The following is a 27305-nucleotide window of genomic DNA, read 5'->3' on the forward strand; positions in this document are numbered from 1 at the left end:
AGATCTTATTAAAGCTTCTTCTGGTGGAAAATAATTAATTTAAGTTTAATTTTCTTTATAAAAAATAAGTATGGGAACCAGTATCAATCACAGAAAAGTTATTAATATACCCAAGTATTGTGATTAAATATTCATGTTCAGTGTAATTCATATATGTATATGTAAGTGTGAAAGCCTTCTTCCTCCAATAAATATTATATTAAATTATTTCAATTTTTATGTGCGGACATATTCTGTTCATAAATGACCTTCGCATACATGTAAGGATTCCTGGCATACTACCCAGAATCAATTTCTACTGCCTTTTATAGTTCCATTGTTTATTAGAAATCTCATTTCTGAGTTAGCTCCGCCCATTAAAATAATAAACCCCGCCCACTTGGACTGTTTCTGGTACTGCTCTCTGGGACCGCTGGGACTGCTGGGACCGCTCTGGGACTGCTGTGGGACTGCTCTGGGACCGCTGTGGGACTGCTCTGGGACTGCTTTAGCAGTCCCAGAAAGCAGTCCCCGGGACTGCTGTGGGACTGCTTTGTGTCAGGTTGGGTCTGGTCGGTACTGTATATGACTTGCAAAAACTCATTTCAAAATATTGCCAATTGTTATCAGTAGTGTGTCTGAATTAGCATACATCCAGGAGTCACGGCGCAGTGTGGGCGTAATATATGCGACGTCATTAACGTCATAAAAATGTCCGCTCACATTTTTTTCAAAGTTCTCCCCCTTGTGTTTGATACAAAGTTTGTGTCGCCTTATCCACTCATCGTATACATTTCTGTACCATTTCCAGTCCAAGTAGGCTACAATAGATCTAGTTGCATATTTAAGTTCCTCAATATTTCAAACCTCTTGCCGCGAAGCTTTGATTTCTTTGTAAGGAAGACTTTAAAATCCATTGGGACCAGATCGGGACTGTAAGAAGCATGCTCCACTCTTTCAAGGCCAAGAAGATCAAGCTCTAGAATTGTTGATTCAGCTCGATGTGTAGGTGCATTATCTTGGTGTAAGATCATATCTGTCAAGTTTGTACCTGGCCGTTTTTTTTCCGTGCGCCATAAAAAAGATCTCGTCTAATAACCTGTAAAATTAAATATCAGGTTCATTAAGGGCTTATTTGAACTTTACCAGCGATATCCAAAAACGTTATAATGATATTTAAAATAATTGATACATGTAATATGCTAAATGCCTAACAAATTCCCGTGATTAAAAAATACATGTAGCTCATTTTTAAATCTTATGTATCTTATGCGTAAATTATTCTACTCGTGTTTAAAACTGACCTTCGAATAATAATCTGCATTGACAGTTTGGTGGGCTGGGACAGCGTGGATCAGTAGCATGCCTTGACTGTCCATATTGAAAATAAACATGTTTTTCCTAGACGATTGGCGGACTTTCGCTTTTTGTGGGGGAGGAGGAGATTTTCTTTTCCAAGCAGACGATTGTTGTTTTGTCTCAGGGTCAAAATAAAAAAGCCATGTTTCATCGGTTGTGATAATCCTGTTGAGAAAAGAGTCTCCTTCACTTGAGTGTCGTCTAAGGAAATTCCTGGACAATCGAACACGCTTGGCTTTATCATTTTCGGACAATAATCTAGGAATCCACCTTGCAGAAACCCTGCACATGTTCAAATGATCAGTTAAAATTGTATGTACAGTTCCAGTACTAATCCCGACAAGTGATGATATTTCTTGAACTGTTGGGGTCTTCTCGATCGCCACACAAAATTTTATGAAAGTCCTATACTCCGTTACGTCACTTGACGCCATTGTTGCAGCTGTTTTTGGACCGAACACTTCAGAGAAAAACTTCAATATTTCTTTTAATTCTCCAAATATTACGTCAAAAATTTAAACAAGTCATGACGTAACAATGTAAAGCTACTGCTAAAAAAATTGATTATTTTTCCCGCGAATTATCGGAAATAAATGAGTAAAATAATTGATTCTGAAACTTGTTTTTTTCTACGTTTTTACCTTGCGCCGTACTTCAATTTTTGCAATGTTAAAACATTATTTTTTTCGGTAAAAAATTATTATTAATACAAAATAATGCCAAAAATTATTTTGATACATTAAGAATAGGGATGGCAATCGAATACAGAATTGCTAATCGGTTAACCGCAAGACGTTGTGACCGATTAACCGGTTAACCGGATAAAAATACGCATTTTCTTGATGTACATTAACTCTTTTTCCTATATAGATCTATTGTATACACAAGAAGACTGATAAAGTCTACATATATAATAATTGTAGTTCTTTTTTTTTTTTTAAAAAAAGTAAGCTTATATATTTCATTTTATTCTCAAAAAGAATGGGGAAAAATAAGAAAAACACAAATCATATCTGAGAATTAAATCATTGATATTTTTCCATTTGTCACCAGTTGCGTTGTCACCATAATTAATACTTAGTCTTAAATATACATCGCTTGATTTACAAAGTTTGTTTAGCAATTTATTCGATTGATTACTGTAAAAAAACAAACATACTAATTCTCAGTTCTCAACGGTGATTTAATCATCATTAAAGAAATACAGGACAGTCAGGGTAACGACACGCAGTGTTTTAAAAGTAATTATCACTTCAAACACACAATGGCTAATTACCCTATAATCTCAATCCGGAGAACGATAATAACATCCAAGTCAGCTTGGATATGCGAAAACGCTGGATTATCAACGGTTGTCCAAAGATTTTTTTTCAAAAATGAATTTCTATCAAAATTTGGTTCAAATTTACATAAATTTTATTTTTTCCGACTAACCGATTACAGATTTTCTAACCGATTGGGATCGTTCCGACCGAGTAATCGGTTAACCGGTTACAATTTGCCATCCCTAATTAAGAAATATATTATTGTAAAATTTTATTGATATCTGACGTCTGTAAAAGAAGTTATTATATAGTCTATTTATATTCCCTATATAATCTATACAACGGCAAACAGTTCATAACACTACATATTCACCGGATTTTAGGCCGTATTCACCAGAGGGGCAATGCGCGTGCAACGGCATTATGACGTCACAATCAAAATATCAAACAACGTTGTAAACAATGGTTGCAACGGCCGCAGCGAGCTACGTATCTGAGCAGGAAAACAATTCTTCAAACCTATTTCAGGATTATTTTTTGACATTTAGACTGAGTTACGCATAGCGAAACTCAGAAAGGAAAACACGGAGGTTAGAAACAGTAATATGGAGACTTTTTTTATTTTCAACAATGGAAGTTCGTAAATTAAAGTGGCGTCGTCATTCAGCATTCAATGTCTTATCTATTCGAATTCGGACTATATAATAAAACAATTATGGACTCTTTTGGTGTTGAATATGGTTTGTTATTCACCAGAAAAATATCCATATTGACCTCGGCTTCGCCTCGGTCAATATGAATATTTTTCTGGTGAATAACAAACCATATTCAACACCAAAAGAGTCCATAATTGTATAATATTACCCGAGTCCGCGTAATTTGTGAACGGCCCTCGTAAGAATTAACACATTTCCAACAACATTTCTTCATAGTTCTATTGTTCATACCAGTTATCTCAAAGACATACATTTAACACAAGTATGCTGATTTCTTTCATTCTTTCCCATTCTTTCCCATAATTGTATCTGTTGTCATGCAGACTATTTGGTTTGTTTAGCAAAGTGGGAGAATTAAAAAAGAAACTAAAGTAGGAAATAACTCAGGAACGTAACGGACTGGTTTCAAAATTCAGGAAAATATATATTTAACGAGGCCGAGTCTAATTCGAGTGCGCATCACAATGCGCAGCTTATTAATTTCATGCAGTCATTTGTGTGACAGTACACCTTTGAAAATTACTTTAATTTTAATTCAAAATTAACATTATTTGTAACTCCTGCTGATCTGGAAATGTGATTTTACGACAATAATTGGAAAAAGAACGTTGAAATGGCTCTAAAACGTCACCATATTCGGATTTTGTAAGCAATGCATGACGCTAAAGAATGACGCTTGACTCGCTTGTATGTTCAAGACGTCCATGAATATTATACTAAAAATTGATGACATAACTTCCGAAGAAACATACTAGCAATCTAAAAATTGCTATTTTTGCCGAATAAAATGGTATGCGCCGATAATTCATCTGCAAAGATATGAATTTGTACCGTAATATATCAATTTTAGCTTTAACTATTTGGCTTCGAAAAAATAAACTTAATAACTCCTACCTAGACCAATCAAAATGGTGAACTCTTTTGAAATTTCACAATTTGGTAACTTTTTACTTTAACTTTCATTTACTTGAATGAAGAAGAAATCCCTGCTGCAATAGTGTCTGTATAGCCCCGCTCCGTGTCTGTATAGCCCCCTATGAATTATTGAGGTGGGTCAATTACAAGGGGTCCGTGTCTGTATAGCCCCCTATGAATAAAGGAGGTGGGTCAATTACAAGGGGAGGGGCATCAATACTGTGTCCAATATAACCCCTCATTAATGAAGCAGAGAGGAATACATAAAAAATGTATTACCTGAAAAAAGGGGGATTAAGATATGGACACATATAACTCCCATAAAGAGGAGGAGTCTTCTTTCTTTTATAAATAGTCCCTATTAAATTAAAGCCTAAATTCCGGAAAAAATGTCGAAAGCTGAAATCTCAAAGTGTTCTAAAAATTGGTATTTTTCTTATGACCTTTTTCCAATGGAAGAAGATAAATTATACTATAATGATATGGATTTGAGACATGTGTATGAAGGCAGAAAGTACATAAATTATATCATATGGTCGTGTTCAAAAAAAGAATTGCAAACATTCCACGTTGAAGGATATATTCGTTACAAATATCCGAAACAAAGACGAACGGTGCGTGGATCATTTGTTTTTGTTGGCCTGACCCATACGAGGTAAAAAGTTGTTTTAATGTCCCTGGAACTGAATATGTGAATGAAATTCGACAAACGGGAAATTATACAGAGCTCGGATGTTTTAATGAACATGTAAGAATTCCAAGATGAGCAGATTCAACTAGACTCAAAACCGTAAAACAAGGTCCCATTTGTTTAGAAAACAATATCAAAAGTAATTTGAAATGTCAACAATGTCATCAAGTTTCGTGCTGTAGAGAGTGTTATCAAGAACTTGCCACCATACCAAATCAAAAGTGTCCTATTTGTCGTCATCAATAATAAAATTTGGCGTTGCGTGTTTGTTCTCCAATCTTTTTTTTTTTTTGAAAAGTCTTGTCTTATTTGTATTGTATTTTTTCTTTATGTATATTAATATCCTTATAAAAGGATATGTTCAAATATGGATATGTAACTTTTGTACATATTTGGTTAATTTGTTTGACATTAATGAAATAAAATGCTCATTTACAGTAAACATTTTGTTTTAATATTTGCAAAAAAAAAAACAGAGTAGAAATAGACTCATTTATGGAGAAAATAAATTATTTGAGGAAGATTGAAGACGATGGAATAAATGAAAGTAAAAGGGGGATAACCATTTCAATGTGTTCTTTTAACTCGTATAGTCACCCAGGAATGAAAGAAAGAGGAATATAGCCCTCTCAGTATGCAGACCAAGGGGGGAGTGAGTAAAAGTAATAGTTCGGTCAATGATTGGTTTAGCAGGTATAGCCCCACACGATAAATATTTATAAAGAGATAGGAACATGAATGACAAATGAAAGAAAGAGGAATATAGCCCTCTCAGTATGTAGACCAAGAGGGGAGTGAGTAAAAGTTATAGTTCGGTCAATGATTGGTTGGTTTAGCAGGTATAGCCCCACACGATAAATATTTATAAGGAGATAGGAACATGAATGACAAATGAAAGAAAGAGGAATATAGCCCTCTCAGTATGTAGACCAAGGGGGGAGTGAGTAAAAGTTATAGTTCGGTCAATGATTGGTTTAGCAGGTATAGCCCCACACAATAATTATTTATAAGGAGATAGGAACATGAATGACAAACAATAGTGAAAACACAGAAGATGGCCAGCAAAGAAGTTTTTGAATGTAATGATGTACCTGAAACAGAGGATTGGGATGAAGAAATAAGAAGAGAGGGCTATGTCCGTCCTTGGGGGCGGATGAGATGGGTTAATGGAGAAGCCCTCTTTTTATTTGAGGAAGAGGACGAGGGATATTGTTCCGATGATGATAATTAATCAAAGGTAAAGGGGAGGGGAAAGTAAGTACTGAATTGACTATATAAGATGTATAATTGCCAAAGGTTTTAAAAGCAAGTATGGAAGTTATAGAATTTGAAACTCCTACATATATGTTTTCATGGAAGAACTTTCCAAGATCAGTTTTTTTATAAAAGGATATTAACAATTTTGTTTATAAAATGTTGTGCAGAAGATGTCATAAAAAATGCAAAAGTATTCCAAAAACGGAGGTGCATTGCATGTGACTATACTCATCCGTCAGAAAGAAGAAGACATATTCAAGAGTGTGATCTTTCAGAAATATTATCAGTACACTTTTATAATTTACTGCGTGAAACTTATGAGAAAGAGAGATATTTAGAAAACTTTATTAAAATTTGTAGTGAGGCAAAGATATCAGAAGATATACGTAAAGATTTTTCAGATTGGATAGCTTATAATTAAGAATCAAATGTAAATGGTATGAACGGCTCCATACAAGACTACGTTATTCTAATAATAAGTAAATATTAAATTTATGCAATGACAAAGAGTATAAAAAGGACATCATAGATGAAGATCACATCACTTTTTCTTTTTATGCCTTGACAGAAGAAAGACATGGACTCCGGTTTAACAACAATAAGTAATTAAGCGGAATTGACCAGTGAGGAGAAGGACAGACATTCAAGGAGAGGTATACGAAAGGAGAAAATAAGACACCTGTGCATTTACAGTGTGGCAATCACTATCATAACACTATTGTCTGCGAACACAATTATTCTTGAGGAAAGAAAGACCGAACCCCAGATTTTAAGAAGCAGGGATTGCATGCAATGGAAAGGCGAAAATTTAACGACAGTGCAGCCGATGTGCCCATATGTGAATAAATTCCCACTTAGCCAGAACATTTTTGTTAGAATTTGTGTAAGAGAAAAAGATATATCCATAGATATAAGACGATTTAAAGGACAAAATGCAACCCAGGAAGGAATTCAGTTAAACCGTATTCAGTGGTTATATTTAAAAAAAATTGTGAGAGACATAGATACCTCAATTATAAAGAACACTTCAAATATAAGTAGTAGTGTGAGATGATTTTCCGTATAGTAAAGATTCCTTGTGTTTCTAAATGTGTATATAAATTATATTTTTAAGTAAGGATGTTTTGTGTGTTTAAAATCTGTAAATAATTATAAATGTCAATAAAATGGTTCTACAAACAATGAGTATTTCTACTTAGCGTTATTTTACTTGTATAACCTCTATAAAAAGGAAGAGGGGCTATTTTACACGTTGCATCTTAAAAATATATCTGAATCTTTTTTTCTGTGACGTTATTAATGTATTATAGCCCCTATAAAAAGAGGGAGGGTCAGGTTACATATATATGAGAGAGAGAGAAAAGTTCACAAACATACGCAATGGAAGAACTATATTCTGTCAACCTTGGCAATGATAGGATTGTAAGAGTTCGCCAAGAAGAGAATCAGAAGAGAGTAATAGTTATACTGGAATTGGGAGGTGAAAATTCACCAAGTGTGCTTTTAAGTTATGGTCATTGAAATGCATTAAAATTAGGGATGTCAAAATTGTCAATAATTGATATTCGAATATTCGATAGGAATATTCGAATATATTCGAATATTCGATAAAATAAATACATTTTGCATTATAAAGTATATATTTTAAATCTCCTGTCAGCCAGTATATGTTGTATGTCATTATTTTGGAATAAAATTTTACGTAGAGTATTGTAAATGCAAACTTATTACATTTTTAAAATTTTACAGGGTATATGAAGAGTAAACATCTAAAATGTAATGAAAATTTGTTTTTGAAAATTCAAAAGCTTCTTCAATATGTTCCAGATTAACTGATCGTCTTACCAAAGTCTACACTACTTACTCCAATTTTTACCACTTTAAACAATTATCTACTGAAGAACAATTAAGATCAATTAATTTTAGTGAAGTAATTTCCTGATAATTATTTTTAATGATATATACATAAACAAGGGATCCATGGGTTTTCTGTAAAACTGTGTCCTTACAACAATACAAACTGATTGTAGGTTATTGGTACTGTTATACCACTGATCAAAGAATAATTTGTTCTAATAATTACACTCTTCACACTGTAATCCAACAGGACTGTCTTTTAATTTTTTTCAAAATCAAATCTTATTCATGTCAACTGTACAAACTTCATTCAATTTCAAATAAAACTTGTCAGATTTTTCTCTCTATTAAATGCTTATACTTAAAAACCGAATATTCGAATCACAAATTTGTATTCGAATATCAACTCATCGAATGAATATTCGAATATTCGAATATTCGTTGACATCCCTAATTAAAATGGTGTATAATGTCTGCTACAGAAGCAGTGCAAGCAATTCAAGAGGGAGAGACAGGAATAAACTTTTTTTACAATCTAAGACACCAAATGTACATTCAAGTGCACTCTCCATACAAATGTGTAACAATAAGGAAATTCGTACGAGCCCTGTATTATGACCCTGATTGACCTTACCCTCACTGTCCAACATATAGAAGACTGAAGTTATGTCCACTAAAGATGGTTTAAGTTTGCGTCTCTTTGAGTGGAAACGATTAACAGCACGCGCGGAAATTAGTATTGTACAAATGTAAATTGTACCATGTATAATATAATAAATAAAAAGTGAATATGCATTCATCTTAGTTATTTATGTAAAAAAACATGACATATATCGTGGCCGCCAGAGAAACCTAAAACTTTGAAAACTGGGCCGATAATGGTATTTTTTAATCACCAACTTATGGATGAAATATTGCCAATTCGGCTTGAAACATTAATCAATAAATATACATAACTACGGAAGCCCAATAGTGCAAACCAAAAATAAATTAAGAAAAACGAAATTATTAAATAAAGAAAAACGAAATTATTTAATAAAGAAAAACAAAATATTAAATAAAGAAAAACGAAATTAATATATAAAGAGAAACGAAATTAATATATAAAGAAAAACGAAATTATCAAATAAAGAAAAAACGAAATTAATATATAACATGTATGAAGAGAAACGAAATAAATATATAAATAAAAACGAAATTATTAAAAGTATAAAACGAAATTATTAAATAAAGAGAAACGAAATTATTAAATAAAGAGAAACGAAATTAATATATAAAGAAAAACGAAATTATCAAATAAATCATTTCGTTTTTCTTTATTTATTAATTTCGTTTTTTACTTTTAATTATTTCGTTTCTCTTCATATATTAATTTCGTTTTTCAAGTAGAAAACTGAAACTAAAATACGGAATTTATAGATGTGCATGGTAAGGGTCTGTAGCCAGTTTTACTAAAGGTCGTAAGTCAAAACGTAGGCGTAAACGTAGACGTAGACGTAACTTACGTCGATTTTGCGTTTTACTAAAGATCGTATCTTACGATTTGACGTAGATTTACGTGAAAATCTACTTGTGCTCCATAGCAGCCGTAAGAAATCACTTAGTTTTCAACTTCTAAATAAAAATGGCGACTATATTATTTATGCAGCGTTCTTTGCGCAAACAGCGTGTTTTCCGAGATAGAAGCCAGCCATTGGATTCTTTCGACGACTCGAAGCTCATTTCTAGGTACCGTTTCCCTCGAAGGATAATTTTTGATTTGATCGATGGGGTAGATGAGCAACTTCGGCCATATACAGAAAGATCACATGCTATCCCCACTCAGTTGCAGGTAATAAACATTGAAACTGAAAGTATCCGTGTCACATCCTATGGCAACGGGAGTTTCTAAACGATAAACCGTTAGGTCAAGAAAATAATAATCCGGTAAAAGTAGACAGATGATAAAATTATACTTAAATATCTTAATTTTGTTACCCTACAGTATGTACTAAAAGGAAATCATGAAGAAAGAAAACAGTTCTTTATGGTGTTAAAAATTAAGGAATAAATAAAATCCCTGTTTGTTTATTGTGTGTTTTGGAGGGTAAACAAAATTCTTTTTGAAAGAGCATTTATTCATACACAACACATACATGTAGTGACGTACACATATCTTGTTAACACTTATGTAGTGTTTTTTTTTTAATTTTCGGTTACATTAATTTTGTTAAATGAGTTTTAGTATTTTGAAAATTATTTTTTGACAAAATTGAAAATTCAATTAACACAAACATTTTAAATAGTTTTTTAAATTTAATATGGTTTTATAACTTTATTTTATCAAAAATTAAATTACATTAATTTACATAAGGTTTTTTGAAAACATAATTTGGGGGGGGGGGGGGGATGAATATTTTTTTTCTCTTTCACATGTGACTCGAGTTGATTTACGTCATAATCTCCCACACACACACATCACACACACGACACAAAAGATAAGATTGCAAACCACATTTCCTTTTTATAATTTTTTTGCTGTTTTTTGCGTTCACACTAGCCCCCCCCCTCCTTAAAAATTTGCTTCGAAAACATTCAGGTAAAATTTCTTGCAAATATTTCAAATTGTATATCATATTAAATAAAAGGATAAACATGCCGTTTCCCTACATGCGCGTCCAGTCCTCAAAAAATCAAAACACTACATTAGTTATACATGTAATGTGTACATCGTACAAACGGGTAATATATAAAATCATAAAATCGGGCCATAATTATTTACATGGTAGGGTATTTAAAATAGTAAATTACCTAGTAAATACCTAGAAAAAATATTAAAACAGTGGTTGTTGACCGGTAAAGTTACTAGTGGGTTTTTTATTTCGCTTATTTCAGGAATGTGTCGTAATAGTTGGGAAAATAATTAATTCAACAAAATTGAAAATTCAATTAACACAGACGCTTTAAATAGTTTTTTTAATTTAATATGGTTATATAACTTTACTTTGCAACACAATTTCATAATTTACATAAGAATGAAAACATAATTTTTACATAAAATCAATACAAAAAACGAGCTTTTAACTTCGTATATTTTCAAAAGTGTGACCTGTAATTTAAAAAAAAAATATTCTCATTGTTTTTTCAGGTCCTATGTACGTTGCGTTACATTGCAAAAGCTGATTTCTTTTCGGAAAATTTCCGGAGTCTCCAGTCCGTTTCAGTATGTTTACCAAGGGTGTGCCAAGAATTTGTGAGCACTTGCAGAATTTTTAATTCCCATCTTCAGTGCACTCTTTAAGGAAAATAAAAGACGACATTTCCACAGTATATTTTTTATCAACGTGGTAGGAGAATTTCAATTATCCCCATCAAAGGGATGAGTACCGAGGATGAACACATATATGTATCGAGAAAAAACTTTCATGCCCTTAATATCCAAGGGGTTGTCAGAGATATCTGCAGAAATATTTTTTGCAAATTTGTATATGCAGTCCACTTACAAAAGTTATAACATACTTTAAAGGTACTTGGACACAGATTTGAAGTTATTATTTTCTTTATAACATTACGACTTATATATTTTAATAAAAATCTTATTTCGTTTAAAAGATATTGAAATTTCAAATTTTTCGGCGGGTTTGATTGACATATCGTTGCACTCTCACACATTTTAACCCTATTCTTAATCCTTAGGAAAAGTGGCAATCTCGTTTTGTATAAATGAAAAATATTAATACTTTAATCCAGAAAATTCAGAGTAGACACGTTCGAAAGCAAAAGAAACCCACAATATATTGTCAGTCCGTGCAGTTGTGGTAAGCAGACTGTGATTCACGGTGGTTTCTAAATATAAACAATAACAGAACTCGAGCCCTGTTTACAAAAACTGTGTACATAACACGAGTGTGCTCGATTTGCTAAACTCTGCACGCATCTCTTGGTTCGGAATGACGATACTTGTGAAGGTGTTTTGCTTTCTAACATTTCTACTCTGAAAAAAATATTTTTATTGATAAAAGTTTTAATATTTCTCATTAAAACACATCAAAATTACCACTTTTCCTAAGGATTAAGAATAAAGTTAAAATTTGTGAAAGTGCAAAGATGTGTCAATCAAACCCGCCAAAAAATTTAAAGTTTTAATAACTTTTAATCGAAATAAGATTTTTAATCAATTTTTGTGTGAAATGCTATCAAAATATATAATTCGTGATATTATACAGAAAAAATGAGAAAATATTAACTTCAAATCTGTGTCTAAGTACCTTTAAAATGGAGAACATTTTGTTTCTCTTCTTGCTGAATTTTCTTTACGATCACACAATGTCATAATGATTATACTTTTATTTTAGATTTCTCAACATCAATTGCCGATTCCCAGGCAGTGCGCATGATGCATACATCATGTCAAACTCCACCATTCCGGACATCATGGCTAATTTGCCAGAGGGTGGTTGGCTGCTGGGTGACTCTGGTTATCCGTTGAAAGATTTTCTTATGACACCCTTCAATAACCCTTCCACTCCAACGGAGGAAAGATATAATCGTGCTCACTGCCAGACCAGAAATGTTGTAGAGAGGGCATTTGGCGTGCTCAAATCCAGATTCAGGCATGTGATATGATTTCAAAACATCATAATTATTTTCTATTAAGTATGATTTGTAACAAAAAAGTTGTACAGGTATCATAAGTTTACATGAGTGCTCATGGTCATCATCTACTGAACATTATGAACATTGAACAATACATGTATATACATGTAAAACATACTGATATCATAAATCAGCCTTCATAATTAGAACAATGAGGATTTGATTAATCAGATCATGCAAATTTTGCAGATGTCTTCACAAAAGTGGAGGATGTTTGCCTTTCAAACCAACCAAATGTGCAATTATCATCGAGACATGTTGCCGGCTCCACAACAAGGCAATTGAAGAGAGAATCCCCCTCCAACAAGGTGGTCATGTTGTTTTACAACAACACATGTATGTTCATGGAGGAGCACCTTGCTTAAAAGACATGAGACAACACATTGCATCAAGATTTTAAGTAAATTTAAGGTAATTTCACCCTCCTATGATGTCATAGGTATTTGCGAAAACTGTAATTAGTTTAAATTCATACCTATTAGAGGAAAATTCATTTGCCATAGACTTTTTTTCAATTTAAGTAACTTTCATTTCATACGCAATATTTAATTAAATATATTTTTATTTTGTAGATAGGAGGACAAGCTGAAATAATGAAGAACCTGTTGTATTTTGATTTCGTAATTTATTTTTTAATAAATTGTAGTAACAATAAATAATATATGAATACTATCTATAATCTTATAATTTTATATATTACTATCTGTTACCCTAGATGAGAAATACAGTGTAACCATATATTAAATTTTTAAGCATTTTTTACAGAGAAGTATTTATCTATTCAGACAAAATATACAGAGTGTAATCAAATGAAGTTCATTTTAAGCTAAAATTCAATAACTGGAGGAACTGACAGTCCAGAGTCTAAATTCTGCCATCCCTCTAATATTGTTACAATTCTCTCCAGTGCCTGAGCCTTCCTTTCCTCAACATCCAACCTTCTCTTTTTCAATTCAACAAGTTCTTTCATCTCATTATCTGCAAAAAAGGGCATGTTGAAAAAAAGTTCAGTTGGTGGAAAAACGTTTCAATAAATCCATTAAATTGATGTCAGTACTAAAAAAGTTTACCGGTTGAAACTCAATAAATTGAGACTTCTTGAGACTGCAAATTCCTTAGCTTACAATGTCATTTCCTTGGAGGTTATTAAAAGTTGACCATTTGAATATCATTCTCTACACATGCATGTTTTAAATCTACCTTGAATTTTTCTTCAGAAACCATTTGTCATGAATTTAACTAGATAGAAATTTCACAAGGTTGAATTTCGATGTCTTGTTTTTATTAATGATGGAAATTCTTTTAACTGTTACCATATTCTCCAGTCCTCTTTTTTCCTACTGGTTCCAGACTCTTTTTACTCTTGCACGTTTGTGATGGCAAAGCTGAAATGTAAATTTATGAAAACAGATGTAAAAGACATTTGGTAATTTTTTTATCTTAAAAGAAAACATCCAAGTAACACTAATGACAAAAGAATACATTGCTTAAAAGCATTTCCATCATTTAAATTTAAAGCTAAAATTTTTAGGACACCTGAGTAAAGTTTGGTGACCTATTGCTATCTGTTTTCGTCCCTCCTGGGGCCAGAGGGGTGGTGCTAAAACCACCAAAATTAATCATCAAGGTGAAAAATTTTGAAAATTAGGTCAAACATGAAGGTCAAGGATTAATGGGTCATGATTTGAACAACACTGAATCTACGTTACCTGAGGATGTTTCCATATAAATAAGATCCTTCATGCATTTGCTATTCTTAAAAAGACGAATTGAAAAAAAATTCCCTATATGTTTGTATGTAAAACTTTGACCGGCCACTATGGCCCCAATCTAATTAAAATTAGATGTTAGATCGGCTTGCATACTCGCTACACTAACATCTAACAACATCCCATAGAGGGTCACTTCAGAGGTCAGATTTGGAACAACTCTAGACTTATTCGATTTGGTAACGTCAACAAATATTCGATGATTTTGGCAGCGACAAAATGTGATCAGAAAAGCTCACTTGAGCTTTCTGCTCAGGTGAGCTATGAATAATGAATGAAAAGTGTCAGATATCAAGTATAGATGCATACATACCAGTACATGGAATTGAGGGCTCTTCAGAAGTTACATGTATGTCAACCACACATTCTAAAATTTAAAAATCTTGATGATATTAGATAGCACATACAGTGTATGTAAATAAAATAAAAGAAAATGTCTTTCATATGTAAGAATAATTCCAATTAGATTTGAATTTTTTTCTTAAATGATGAATATTTTCTAAGTGCATACTAGTTGAAATAAATATATTTACACTCCACATTTAATTTGCTTAAAAAGTTTGAGGTAAGCTACAGCAATGAAGGAATAACAGACCATCATAATGATAGACGGAAAGGGGAATTTCATGAAGGGGGCTCAAAAAATGTGAATTTTGATTATAAAATCGACTCAATGACTAAACCAGATTACCATAAACAAAATGTATTCATATATTTTTTCTTTTGACCTGAAACATTGTTAGATGTTGCACTGCAATCTCCAGTTGCTCCTGGACAATTCAAATCACAATTCAAATCCAATTTCCCCTTTGTTTGACCTGTTCATCAGATATAAAAAAAGAGTATAAATCAGTACATGTATCATGCTTACAAAATTTTACAGCTAGATTTCCAATCATAAAGCAATTTTATCATACATATAAAGTTCTTTGTATATGCATTTAATTTATGAAAAGTAAATGTCTGAGATTCATGTAGCTGCAGAAGTGTATTTCTCTGCTTGAGAAAATTTGGACAGATTAAGCATAGAGCTACAGATCCAAGCATTGTAAAATCCTTCGATTATCGCTGAAGCTTAGTCGCTCACTTCGGATATTTTGCTTGCATATGTTTAAGACCGCTAAAAAGTATATAAAGTATCAAGGGTAATAGTTAAATATATGATTAATTATAGGATACCAATCTAATAGTCAGAGAAAGATTAAACTACACGAAATAAAAGCCTACAGTAGCGACAAATAATCATCAGCGTATAAAATGGAAGGTTTTTATAACGCTTGCCTTGGATCTGTAGCTCTCTACTTTATGTGTCCAAATTTTCTCGAGCAGATTGAGAGCTACAGTTCTGCAGCTAAGATTCAGTCATTAGGCCACACCAATAAAAAGAAATGTTTATCGGACCCGCATGCTTGTATTAAACAAAATTATACAAATAATATTCATTTAAAATCCCCGCACCATGGGAATTCTGTGCTGTTTTTTGTATATTTCCGCTCTATTTATCGTACTTTTAATCTACTTACTCTGCAAATCAGAAAAAATACGATTGTCCGCTCAAATTTTTTCATGCCCCACCTAAAAATCTTGCCTACAAAAAAGTAATAATATTATTATTTAACCGCTAGCCCGCTCGTACTTTCTTTATCAAATGAAACAAACAAAAAATTAAATTGGTGTGGCCTTACCTTTAAAATCCTAAAATATCAAATCCTACAGTGATTTCCATTTGTACATGTGTGTATACTAAAGTACGTTATGTGGGATTACCTTGATCTGCATCTGATTTAGTATCCACTGCCCCTTCTAATCCATGTATCATCTCTGTTGGAATAGTACCAAGAAGCTAAAGATTCAAAGTACATATAAATATGTAAGCTTTAATTTGTTTGCATACAAAACATATAAATGATCATGATAATAATGAAGTGACTACAATATTACTTTTTTGATATAATAAAAAAAAACATCACTAGAAAAAAGAATTCAAATATACTTTCTCAGAACCTCTCAATCGCTTTATCACCTTGTGTATGTATGATTAAATATAATTTTTATTTACTCACTTTACTTTAACTTTAAAATGTTTAAGTAACTTTTAACCCACTACCAAATACTCACAGACACCTCCCATGGCTTAAAAATTATTTCTGTACAGGGTCCACCACCTGTTTTTGATGCTTCTCTCTTCCGGAAAGCCTCCTTCTTTTTCACACTGGACAAACTATCCTGTATTTTCTTTTTTGTTTCATCTAGTGATCTGTTGCATGATACTGCTACAGCATTCACTCTGTTTTTTATTATAAAAATATGTAATGTTTCTATATTCAAACTCAAGACATGTCGTGCTGCATGCTTTTTTATTCTGCCCCAGAGTTACATTTCAGACTAAACATTAACAACCTGATATAAACGGAATCGGATAAAAACGGATTACATGTACATATCATTACATCTTTCCCCTTTTAAAGATAAAATGTACAAAATAAACTTTTACTGTTAATTTAGATAGAAAATTTCAAATTCATAATTTACTGAAAGTTAGAGATATAGAGTATAACATATTTACATAATATATACAGTCAATCATGAATTCATCTTTCAATATACCGGTAAGTTCTCAAATTTTATAACATTGGGGATTATTATGCCCCTCACACAATTACATCACTTGGGGATTATTATGCCCCTCACATAATCACATCACACATAATCCTGGAATCTTTTAGGTCGTCTGACCTCACGTCCGGATCGTGTTTTATACGTTTCTGCTCGTATCGGCTGATTTGGCTCTAACGATTGTTCTGGCACACTTTTCTCGAGTACTGGCTGCACGGGTACTTCTGTCTCACTGAAGTCATCTAGGTCATCATGTTCTGAGATAGCTTTTCGAAAACTCGTTTCCTCTGATTTGATGATGTCTCTGCAATTTCGACGAAATTTATCACCATTTAAGTTTTCTACATTGTACGATCGATCATGAACTTTATCTTTCACGTATCCTGGCATTCAATGTCCTCTGTGTTGGAATCGAACTGTATTTCCCGGTTTCAAATATGGAAGATCTTTCTGTCCACTGTTGAAATACCTCTTCTGTTGATCCTGTGAGTTTCTTCTTTTTTCATAAGTTTTCTCTGCTGGAATGACTTTAGGTCTGAGTTGTTCTTTGGTGATGGGTAGAATAGATCTGAGTTGTCTGCTCATTAGTAGTTGCGCTGGTGAATCAACATCTGACGGCGTGTTCCTGTATTCTAGTAGACTAATGTAAGGATCCCGTCCATCGACTCTGGCTTTTTCCAACATACGTTTTGCTGTTTGGACAGTTTTTTCCGCTAAACCATTCCCTTGTGGATAGTACGGGCTTGATGTTATGTGCTTGAATGCCCATTTGTTTGCGAAATCCTTGAATTCTCTGGATGTATATTGCGGTCCATTGTCGCTGATTACTTTAAATGGTATGCCATGTCGGGCAAATGCAGATTTCATATGAATTATGACAGTTTTACTCCTAGTATTTTCAAGTTTAGCGATTTCAAAGAATTTGGAGTAGTAATCCACGATAACCAAATAGTCTTCATTGTTAAGTGTGAATAGATCAGTTCCGACAAGCTGCCATGGTCCATTTGGTATGGGTGTTGGTCTTAATGTTTCTTTTGTATTCTTCTTTCTGAAGTCCATGCATGTGTTGCATTTGGATATCATTGAGGCAATGTCTGCATTCATTCCGATCCAATAAACTACAGTCCTTGCACGAGCCTTTGTTTTTTCAATACCGAAGTGTCCTACATGAAGGTATCTAAGGATTTCTGGTTGTAGAACTTCTGGAATGACGATTCTTTCGTTAATCATAACAATTCCATTCACAGATGTTAACTCAGATTTCATCCTCCAAAATTCTTGTAATGGTTTGGACAGCTGATTCCTGTATTCTGGCCAACCATTTTCAATATGATGAATCACCTCCCTGAGAATTGTGTCATTCCTGGTTTCGTTTTTGATATCTTGTAGAATATCCTTAGCTATAGGAATCCCCTCAAAAAACACAGAATTCACATAAGCTTCAATTTCATCATCTATCTCATCTTTCTGTTTTTTCACTGTAGGTAGATGAGCACGAGACAGTGTGTCCGCTATTATCAAATCTTTTCCCGGAGTGTATTTGAATTCAAAGCAATATTTCTGTAGGCGAAGTAGTAGTCTTTGTAGCCTCGGTGGAGCTTGAACCAGTGACTTCTTGAGAATGTTCTCCAGCGGCTTGTGGTCATTTTCAACAACAACGTTTATTCCATAAGTATACTGGTGGAATCTTTCTAGACCAAAAGTAACAGCTAACAGTTCTTTTTCTATCTGAGCATAACGTTTTTCAGTCTCTGTTAACGCTCTAGACGCATAAGCAACTGGTTTTTTGTCCTGTATAAGCACTGCACCAAGTCCACATTTTGAAGCATCCACACTAACGCATATAGGTTTTTTCACATTGAAAAAAGTAAGAACTGGTTCCTTGGACAAAATTTCCTTGATAGCCTTGAACGCATCCTCCTGTGGTTTCTCCCAGATAAACATATTTTCACTTCTGAGTAAGCTTCGGATTGGTTCATTTATGACTGACATGTTTGGAATGAATTTGGCAAGATAATTCACAGTTCCTAGCAGACGCTCGACTCCTTTCTTATCCGTTGGCGGTGGCATGTTGATAATTGCTTCGACTTTCTCTCGGTCAGGTTTTACTCCTTCCTTGGAGATCACATGTCCTATGTAAACAATCTCTGTCTTGTTGAACTGACATTTGTCCTTATTTAGGGTAAGGTTAATTTCCATGCATTTCTGTAGTACGGCTTTTAGTCGTCTGTTGTGTTCCTCTTTATTTCTCCCCCACACAAGTATGTCGTCTATGTCCACTTCAACACCTTCAATACTGTCAAAATGTTGAGCAATCCTCTTCTGAAAAACTTCCTGTGCACTCTTTATGCCAAAAGGCATGCGTCTGAAACAGTATCGTCCATATGGTGTATGAAATGTTGTAAGAAGTTGACTGGCCTCATCTAGTGGTATTTGCCAGTATCCACTATTTGCATCAAGTTTGCTGAAAATTGTGGCTCCGGATAATCTGGTTGTGATGTCCTCAATGGTAGGTAACTGAAAATGTTCACGTTTGATGGCTTCATTCAAGTCACGAGGATCCAGACATATGCGTAATTTTCCTGTTTTGGATTTTTCAGCGATCACAAGAGAATTAACCCAATCAGTTGGTTGGTCAACTTTCTTGATCACTTCCTTGGCTTCCATATCATCTAGAGTTTTCTTGAGTTCCTCACGGAATGCTACTGGTATTTGTCTAGGACTATGAACAACAGGTGGTACGCTACTGTCAACACGGATGGTGTATTGTTCCTTCAAGCACCCTAATCCTGTGAAAACACTTGGAAATTCCTCAATAGGTGAAAAATCACTCTGTAGTTTTTCTGTAGCTAGTGTCACTTTGATCAGCCCTAGTTCACAACAACTCTTATATCCTAATACTGATGGTTGATTTGCGTGTGTAACGTAACATTCAAGTTGTTGATCTTTGTATGGAAGAACACACTTTCCCGCTATAGGTATGGAATCACCTGAGTAACTCGTAAGTTTCACATTAGTTTTGGTGAGTGTGCTGTTTAGTTTCTTGAAGATTTTCTCTGTGATGATATTCAATTGAGAGCCTGTGTCCAACTTGAACTTGATAGGAATGTTGTTTATTTCCAAACTTGAGTAGATTTCATCTTGACTGTTTCCACTTGAAATAGCACCAATAAAGAACTTCTCACTTGTCTCACAGCTGTTTGTCATTTCATCTGTTTCTAGTTCATTTGAATGAATAGACTTAGTCCTGCACTTTGATGCAAAATGTCCTAACTTGTGACATCTGTTACATTTTTTCCCGAATGCCGGACATTTTCCTTTCTCATGCTGGCTTCCACATTTTCCACATGTAAAGGATTTTGTGTTGATAGGTTTACTTGACACACTTTGCTTCTTGGGTTGATACACATTTCCCTTCATATATTTCTGGGTTGACGGAAATTTGTTTCCTACTGACGCTTTGACAGACTGTTTATATTTCACAGCATCCACATGTTCCTCATGTTGTAGATCCTTTAATCTATTCTGTGACTCTTCATTAGCACGACACATACTTAAAGCTTTCTGTAATGTGAGTTCATTGTCTCTGAGTAATCTTTCTTTGACTTTCTCTGAATAAACTCCACATACAATTCTGTCTCTTAGCATTTCATCTTCCAATGCACCAAATTTACAGTTTTTGGAAATTATTTTCAAGTCTGTGACATATTGGTCAATGGTTTCTATTTTACCTTGAACTCTGGTGTGAAACCTATGTCTCCAAACTGTAATATTTTCTCTAGGAGCACAGTAGTCTTTGAACTTCGTAAAAAGTGTATCAATCTTATCAATATCTTCATCTGGTATTGTCATAGTGTTAAATATTTCTCTGCCTTTTTGACCAATGATATAGAGAAAAGCACTACACTTATCTTTTTCGTTTCTCTCATGCATGGCAATGTTCAGGTACAATTTCATCGTTTGTTCCCACTTTCTCCATCTCTCCATGTAATGTTTCTATTAGTCAAACTCAAGACATGTCGTGCTGCATGCTTTTTTATTCTGCCCCAGAGTTACATTTCAGATTAAACATTAACAACCTGATATAAACGGAATCGGATAAAAACGGATTACATGTACATATCATTACATTATAAAAATATATGTAAAAACATTTTACTATTGCTCATCATTATTATGATAATATAATAAACACTGCTAAATGGGTACAAAAGATATCATACATGTGCACATGGAATTATCTTCATGAGTTCATCTTCGATTCACTACCGTCTATCGAGTATCGTCATTATTTTTTTTCTACTTTCGCTTTGTATTTGAAACGAATATGCGGATCTATATCTAATAGGCCAAATTGTGGCGGAAAATCACAGTACATTAACTCGTATTGAGAAAAAATATAAAACTATAAAATCTTAAAGATATCTTTATATAAATTAATAAATATCTTATTCGCTTACATCCATAACATGTATCGATATTAATATTGATAAGATTTAGAACACCGATTCGCGTATAAGTTACATTCTCCGGAGACGACTTGCTCAGTTAATGAATACATTTTTACGTGGTTATAAGTATTAGGTCTAATGCATACATAATAGACATTGGCGTCTAAACCTAGGAAGCAATGTTCTACACAAGTATACATTTGGAAAAAAGTGGGGGGCTAAGTCAATGCTAAGTATATATTTGGAAAAAAAGTGGGGGGGGGGGGGGCCCCCCTAGCCCCCCCGGTTCCGACGCCTATGATAGATATAGACATATCTAATTCTTAAATCACAAAAGTGTCCTTTGAATATTTTTCAAGCAATTTAAGAACTTCATCATGACGTTTAGGCCTATAGATTTATTTCTTTATGGTTGCAAATTTAACGTACGGAATCAGATAAATGTAAAAAATAAATATTGGATTGGAGTCCCGGACCTGAATGAATAAATAAAAATAAAAACTAACCTTTCTGTTATCTCTTCCCAAGCCTTTTTCTTTGTATCCGATGTTACAGCAGGCGAGAATTTGCCCCGAATAACCTTAAAATTTCTACAGTAAGCCTCTATTAGCACCTCCAGCTCAATCTCACTCCAGTTAGGTTTTCGTATTTTAATTTTATCCATTAGGCCTAACGTTACTTTGTTTTGGTTGTTTCTTTTTATACAAATATCACCAAAATGATTTGCAGACGACTCGCAATATATTGAAAGTAGCTAATACGCATGCGCAGCTTTCGTTACTAGGATAGTTTATTTGCCTTTCCTTCTGAAGAGTTCCTGTCGTAAGTTACGAGAATCTTTACGTGTAGGGCTACGTTACGGGCGCAGATACGACCTTTAGTAAAACGCTATCTACGCACACGTAAATTCAGTCGTAAAGTCTACGTTTACGTCTACGTCTACGGCAAAATTTACGACCTTTAGTAAAACTCATTGCAGGTCTAGTACAATCTCGTCATATAGCACGTCACAAATTGTTCTCACATTATAAGGGCTTCCTACTGGCATGTAATAATTATTTTAAAGAAATCATAATTATACGATAATTACGTGTTGTTTTATTAGCGTGTATGTTTTTTTAATTAAATAACTATTATACGCCAGGAGCAAGCCCCTGTGGTTACATACACATGTACATATAGGGCATACTAGAAGTAACGTTTTGCACATCACATATTGTTCTCACATTACAAGGGCTTGCTATCGGCATGTAATAATTATTTACTTTTAAAAAATCATATACGGTAATTATTGTTGTTTTATTATTAGCATATATGATTTTTTTAATTAAATAACTATTAGACGCCAGGAGCAAGCCCCTGTGGCTACATACACCATAGACATATATGTCTCTGCATACACATGTACTACTAGCGGTAACGTATAAGTCACATATTGCTATCACATATCGTGCCTCCATTTTCAGGGGGAATTTCTTTAATTTCTGAAGCTAATAATCATTTACCTTCATTGCCTGTTGCACAAGGGTGTTGCAAAAACAGCTGAGCGGTTGCATAGATCTTTTTGCATGTCTCGCACTCATAGTATGTTATCCCACTCGCCATGTTTGTCACGTGTCTCTGCTCACTAATCCTACCGTCAACACGAGAAGAGACGAGAGGTAATCGGAAAGTCTTCCGAAGTCAAAAAAAGTGCGTCAGAGGTCTTCCGACTCAATCCAGCAGACGAAAAAAAACACCCCCTAAAACTGGCTCTTAAACTGGTTCCCTAGCGGAAATGATAATTGTCAACTCGTACATAAAATGTCAGGGTTTCGGGACAGGGAAAACCGGATATCTGAAGAAATATTTCAACAATGAACTTGAAAATGAATAGGCTTTATCTTTTTATACTGTCACACAAGTATGTAAACGCCGAGAGTGGTTAATGCAAAGGTTCTCTGTCAATCTTGCCCACAAATGATTGTCAACTCGTACATAAAATGTCAGGGTTTCGAGGCAGTAAAAATGTGATATCTGAAGAAATATTTCATCAATGAACTTGAAAATGAATAGGCTTCGTCCTTTTATACTGCTACACAAATATGTAAACACTGAGAATGGTTAATTCAAAGGTTTTCTGTCAATCTTGCCCACAAGGTGTAACGAACACACTAACACACACACACACATACGCACATTCGCGATGCTATGGTATATCCCCTCCGCAACTAGTTGCGCGAGGGGATAATTAATTGATTTAATCATTCAACATAAATATAAATGCTTCAATAATGCATGTCAGCCTTTCTAATATCAGTTTAGCCAGGATATCACTTCAATGATCTAATCGCACAACTTCAAATGATCATGTGTCCTACAAATCTAACAAGGAAGATGTGAGCATTCTATCAGAAAATCGACGCTGCCGCAGATAAACATACTCGTGGAGAATTCTGGGTTGTTTGAAGAAGCGGCCAGGACAGGAGGATTTTGTTATGAAGGGGGCTGCAAATCAATAAAACAATTTTTGAGTTGAAGTGTCTTTGATTGATGTTACAGTTAGACGATCTACAAGGCAATGATACAGCTATCTAATGTTCTCTGGCATATGCTTGTTTTCACACCGCCCGTCCTTATCCCGAAGTACATCTGTTATTATATCTCAATTTATCTCCAAAGGTTCCGGGTTTCCTCATACAAAATAATAGAACAATTTCCAATTGATGGTTTTGTTCGTGTCCTGAATGAAAAAAAGAATTCTTAAAGCGATACACGCGTGGGATGGCGAATTTTGAAGCTACTATTATCAATTATGTATGAAAACCGATCCACGTGTAGTCAATTCTGTCAAAACTAGCTATTTACATTGTAAAGTTATTATGTAGCTGTGATGGATTGTTTTATAAATATGATTGAAAAACGAAATTATATTTGATTTTTTTTCATTCAAATTAATCACAAACGCTTGTATTCTTACAAACTTGTAACATATGGTAAAACATCGAGATTTTATCAAATCTGTTGGATTGAGCGTTCAAATGGCGCTACGTGTCAAGGAATGCAACCTCCTTAGCCAGTTTTGTTAACTTTCTCTAATAATCGAAAAAGACCCCAAACAATTTTGAATTGCCGAAATGATTAAAATCTCAGTTTATTTGAATCTGAGCTCTTGCCGTCTTTCTTTTGTAAAGCTCAACTGCATGCAGTACTGTAAAACAAGATAATTTTCGCCTAACTCACAGGAGGGCGAATTGGGACAGACGCTTTAACTATTATAGTACCACACGTCCGGGCGACCGCAGGGGTAAGAGTGCCTGCTCTAGAGTTGCGATCCTTATCTCGCGGGTTCGAATCCCTCTGTCGGGACCTTTCTCCATATGTTTTGTGCATACAATATTGTTAGTCAAAAATTTTATTATTTAAAAAATATATTTATAATAATTTTTTTTCTAATATTTTGATTTTGTGTCAATAGTGCTTGATACGGAATTCATGTGGGTCAAATTATGGTGTGTCTAAAATAATCATAGCATTGCTCTTGTTGTTCCTATTCTGCTGGTATTTAATTATGATATGAGATTTTTCTCCTTGACTCGCCTTCCAGTTATCTAAACATGATCCTTAACAAACATATTCTAAACGTAGGGTACCCCGCCCGACCCGATTTTATACCCCCGCCTCGATTTTTTTTGTTTCTGTTTTTCTTTATCTTAATTCTGATCGAGATCTGTATTCATCCCTCATTCTACTTTCGATTTATTTCCCGCGAAAGTCGACATGATTTTGACAGCTGAAAAGATGGTAATTGCTGTAATACGTTCGTATATATTGTAATTGGTTGAAAAAGATTGGTGATGATGTGAAGTAAGAGATAATTGAACCTTTACTATGACTTTTATTCGGGTATTGTAGATGAAATTACACCGATTGACCAGGTCAATAAAAAATCTGCAAAATTGAAAATATAAAAAGTATATAATAAAAGCCGCCCGCCCCGATTTTTAAGAACAAAATTCGAATGAGAATTTAGCAATTTATTTATTATGGCCTTAAAAGGATTTTTTTGCAGTTTGCATGGGTTAGGGTTCTGTTTGACTTGATTTTCTTCAAATTTTCGATAAAGCACAAATGTTACAATTTTTTGTCATCTATAAAATATTGATAATAATTAACTACCGGTACATGATTATTTTGAATGTTGAGAACAGTTTTTAGCCGGGCTCATTGCTCGTAAATAATTATTTACAAAATGTGATATATATATATAAAGCCCTAATTAATTTAAAATCAGGCAATATATTTATTTTTACCCTTGATCAGACAATCCTTATACATTTGCTTATGTCGGTGAATGATGTGTATTAATTAATCACGATGCAATTCAACTCCACACTGAAATTACTTTTGCAAAGAAGTCGCCAAGCATTAGGCGATGACATATTGACAAGCTCATCTCGCTCATCTTCATTATTTCAGGTAAAAAAAGTGGGAAATCATCACAGGTTGTACTACAGCATACACATATATGTCACCACATAATGGAAGTTTCTGTGTGACAGCATCACCTTCTGTAGCACCGTGTTAAATCATTGTCCGACTTCGTAGTTTTCATCAATGAAACGGTGACTATCCCTGTCTAAGACAACAATACGAATTATTTACTAACCCGGCGTTTTCTGTGTTTATAAAACTGGTATATACGAGGGCCGTTCAAAAATTACGCGGACTGTGCTATTATTTACTTTTACAGACGTCATATAGTTATGAAATGTCACAGAAATATGTATCTTAAAGATTCTAATAAATTTTGGGCAAAATTTCTGTATTTTAAAAAGATTTTGCGAAAATTATCGGTATGTTGATATCTCCGCTGGAGAGGTACGGCGCACGACTAAAAAATTGAAGCAGAAGCATGCGGAATCCAAAATTTAACTCATTAATTTCTATAATTCGCGATATTTTTCGACAATTTTCTCAAATGTATCTTTAAATTGTTCTATTATTATCCATTTAGATTTCTGACGTGATATCTGAAGTACTAACAGAGATACAGTGATTTTTCTCTGATGCGATTCCCGTGAAAACGACTGTGAAAATGATGTCTACTGAATGGACGGCGCACCACACTTTTGTTAAAATATGTGTAGTGCTCGAGATATCGGAAACATAGATCCAAAATATGCATAATAAAACATGTAGTAAAATATGGTATTCGTGACATTCGTCCACAAATAGTAAAATGAAATTTTAGACCGTTAGACCTCTGTAAAAAGGCTATACGGGAGGACAGGAAGAAGATTATTGAAGAAAACTTGACCCGGACTATAAAGAACGTGATTGAGAGTCACCAATATCACACTATATCTCATAAATACCTGCAATTTTTGTTTCTAAAACAAAAAAAGAATATTCTTTACTTGTTAAATAGATTTTAAGCTCGACAAGAAATGGTGTTTGGATGTTAAATAGGTAAGGTAACTCAAACTGTACAGGTTCTCTTGGGAAAATGTTGAGAAAATGAAAGCTAAATCACATATTTTTTTGTAATGCCTGTGACGTCGAAGATTTTGCTGCTCCGTGACTCAATGATATGTCCTGATAAATCACTCAAAATTGATACTAATTTACAACATTTTGATCTGAAATTTTGAAGATCATATACGTAAAGATTCTTTTATATTATGTGCGACATTTTGGCCGATTATGTCGTCAAATATTTTTTCTGTGCAACAAGTCCGCGTAATTTTTGAACGGCCCTCGTATATATCGCCCAAATAGAAATTTCCATTTGCAAGTGTTAATATATGCGAGTT

General features: G+C 33.8%; 2 protein-coding genes across 2 annotated transcripts; one reads left to right on the forward strand and one right to left on the reverse strand.

Annotated features, from left to right (window-relative positions):
- Window positions 1–12356: 12356 nt before the first annotated feature.
- Window positions 12357–13074, forward strand: LOC134260478 (putative nuclease HARBI1). Its single transcript, XM_062743023.1, has 2 exons — window positions 12357–12631; window positions 12864–13074. The coding sequence occupies exons 1-2, from the start codon at window positions 12426–12428 to the stop codon at window positions 13072–13074; spliced, it is 417 nt and encodes a 138-aa protein (XP_062599007.1). The 5' UTR covers window positions 12357–12425.
- Window positions 13075–13375: 301 nt separating this feature from the next.
- Window positions 13376–22189, reverse strand: LOC134260479 (uncharacterized). The gene is made up of 7 exons (XM_062743024.1): window positions 22017–22189; window positions 16562–16730; window positions 16211–16286; window positions 15172–15261; window positions 14757–14810; window positions 13988–14059; window positions 13376–13652 (listed from the first exon to the last, which is right to left on the reverse strand). Exons 1-7 carry the CDS (start codon window positions 22172–22174, stop codon window positions 13501–13503), a joined length of 771 nt encoding a protein of 256 aa, XP_062599008.1. The 5' UTR covers window positions 22175–22189; the 3' UTR covers window positions 13376–13500.
- Between the last annotated feature and the right edge of the window lie 5116 nt (window positions 22190–27305).

Source organism: Saccostrea cucullata, unplaced genomic scaffold (assembly GCF_032062105.1).
Source record: "Saccostrea cucullata isolate Sc308-1 unplaced genomic scaffold, CSIRO_AGI_Scuc_v1 ctg7846, whole genome shotgun sequence".
Taxonomy (NCBI): Eukaryota; Metazoa; Mollusca; class Bivalvia; order Ostreida; family Ostreidae; genus Saccostrea; species Saccostrea cuccullata.

Coding starts and splice junctions, on each gene's coding strand:
- LOC134260478 (XM_062743023.1), top strand. CDS start 12,426: ATGTCAAACTCCACCATTCCGGACATCATGGCTAATTTGCCAGAGGGT. Junction 12,632..12,863: donor GTGCTCAAATCCAGATTCAG/GCATGTGATATG, acceptor CAAATTTTGCAG/ATGTCTTCACAAAAGTGGAG.
- LOC134260479 (XM_062743024.1), bottom strand. CDS start 22,174: ATGGATAAAATTAAAATACGAAAACCTAACTGGAGTGAGATTGAGCTG. Junction 16,287..16,561: donor TTAAGCCATGGGAGGTGTCT/GTGAGTATTTGG, acceptor TTGAATCTTTAG/CTTCTTGGTACTATTCCAAC. Junction 15,262..16,210: donor TAAATCAGATGCAGATCAAG/GTAATCCCACAT, acceptor TCTGATGAACAG/GTCAAACAAAGGGGAAATTG.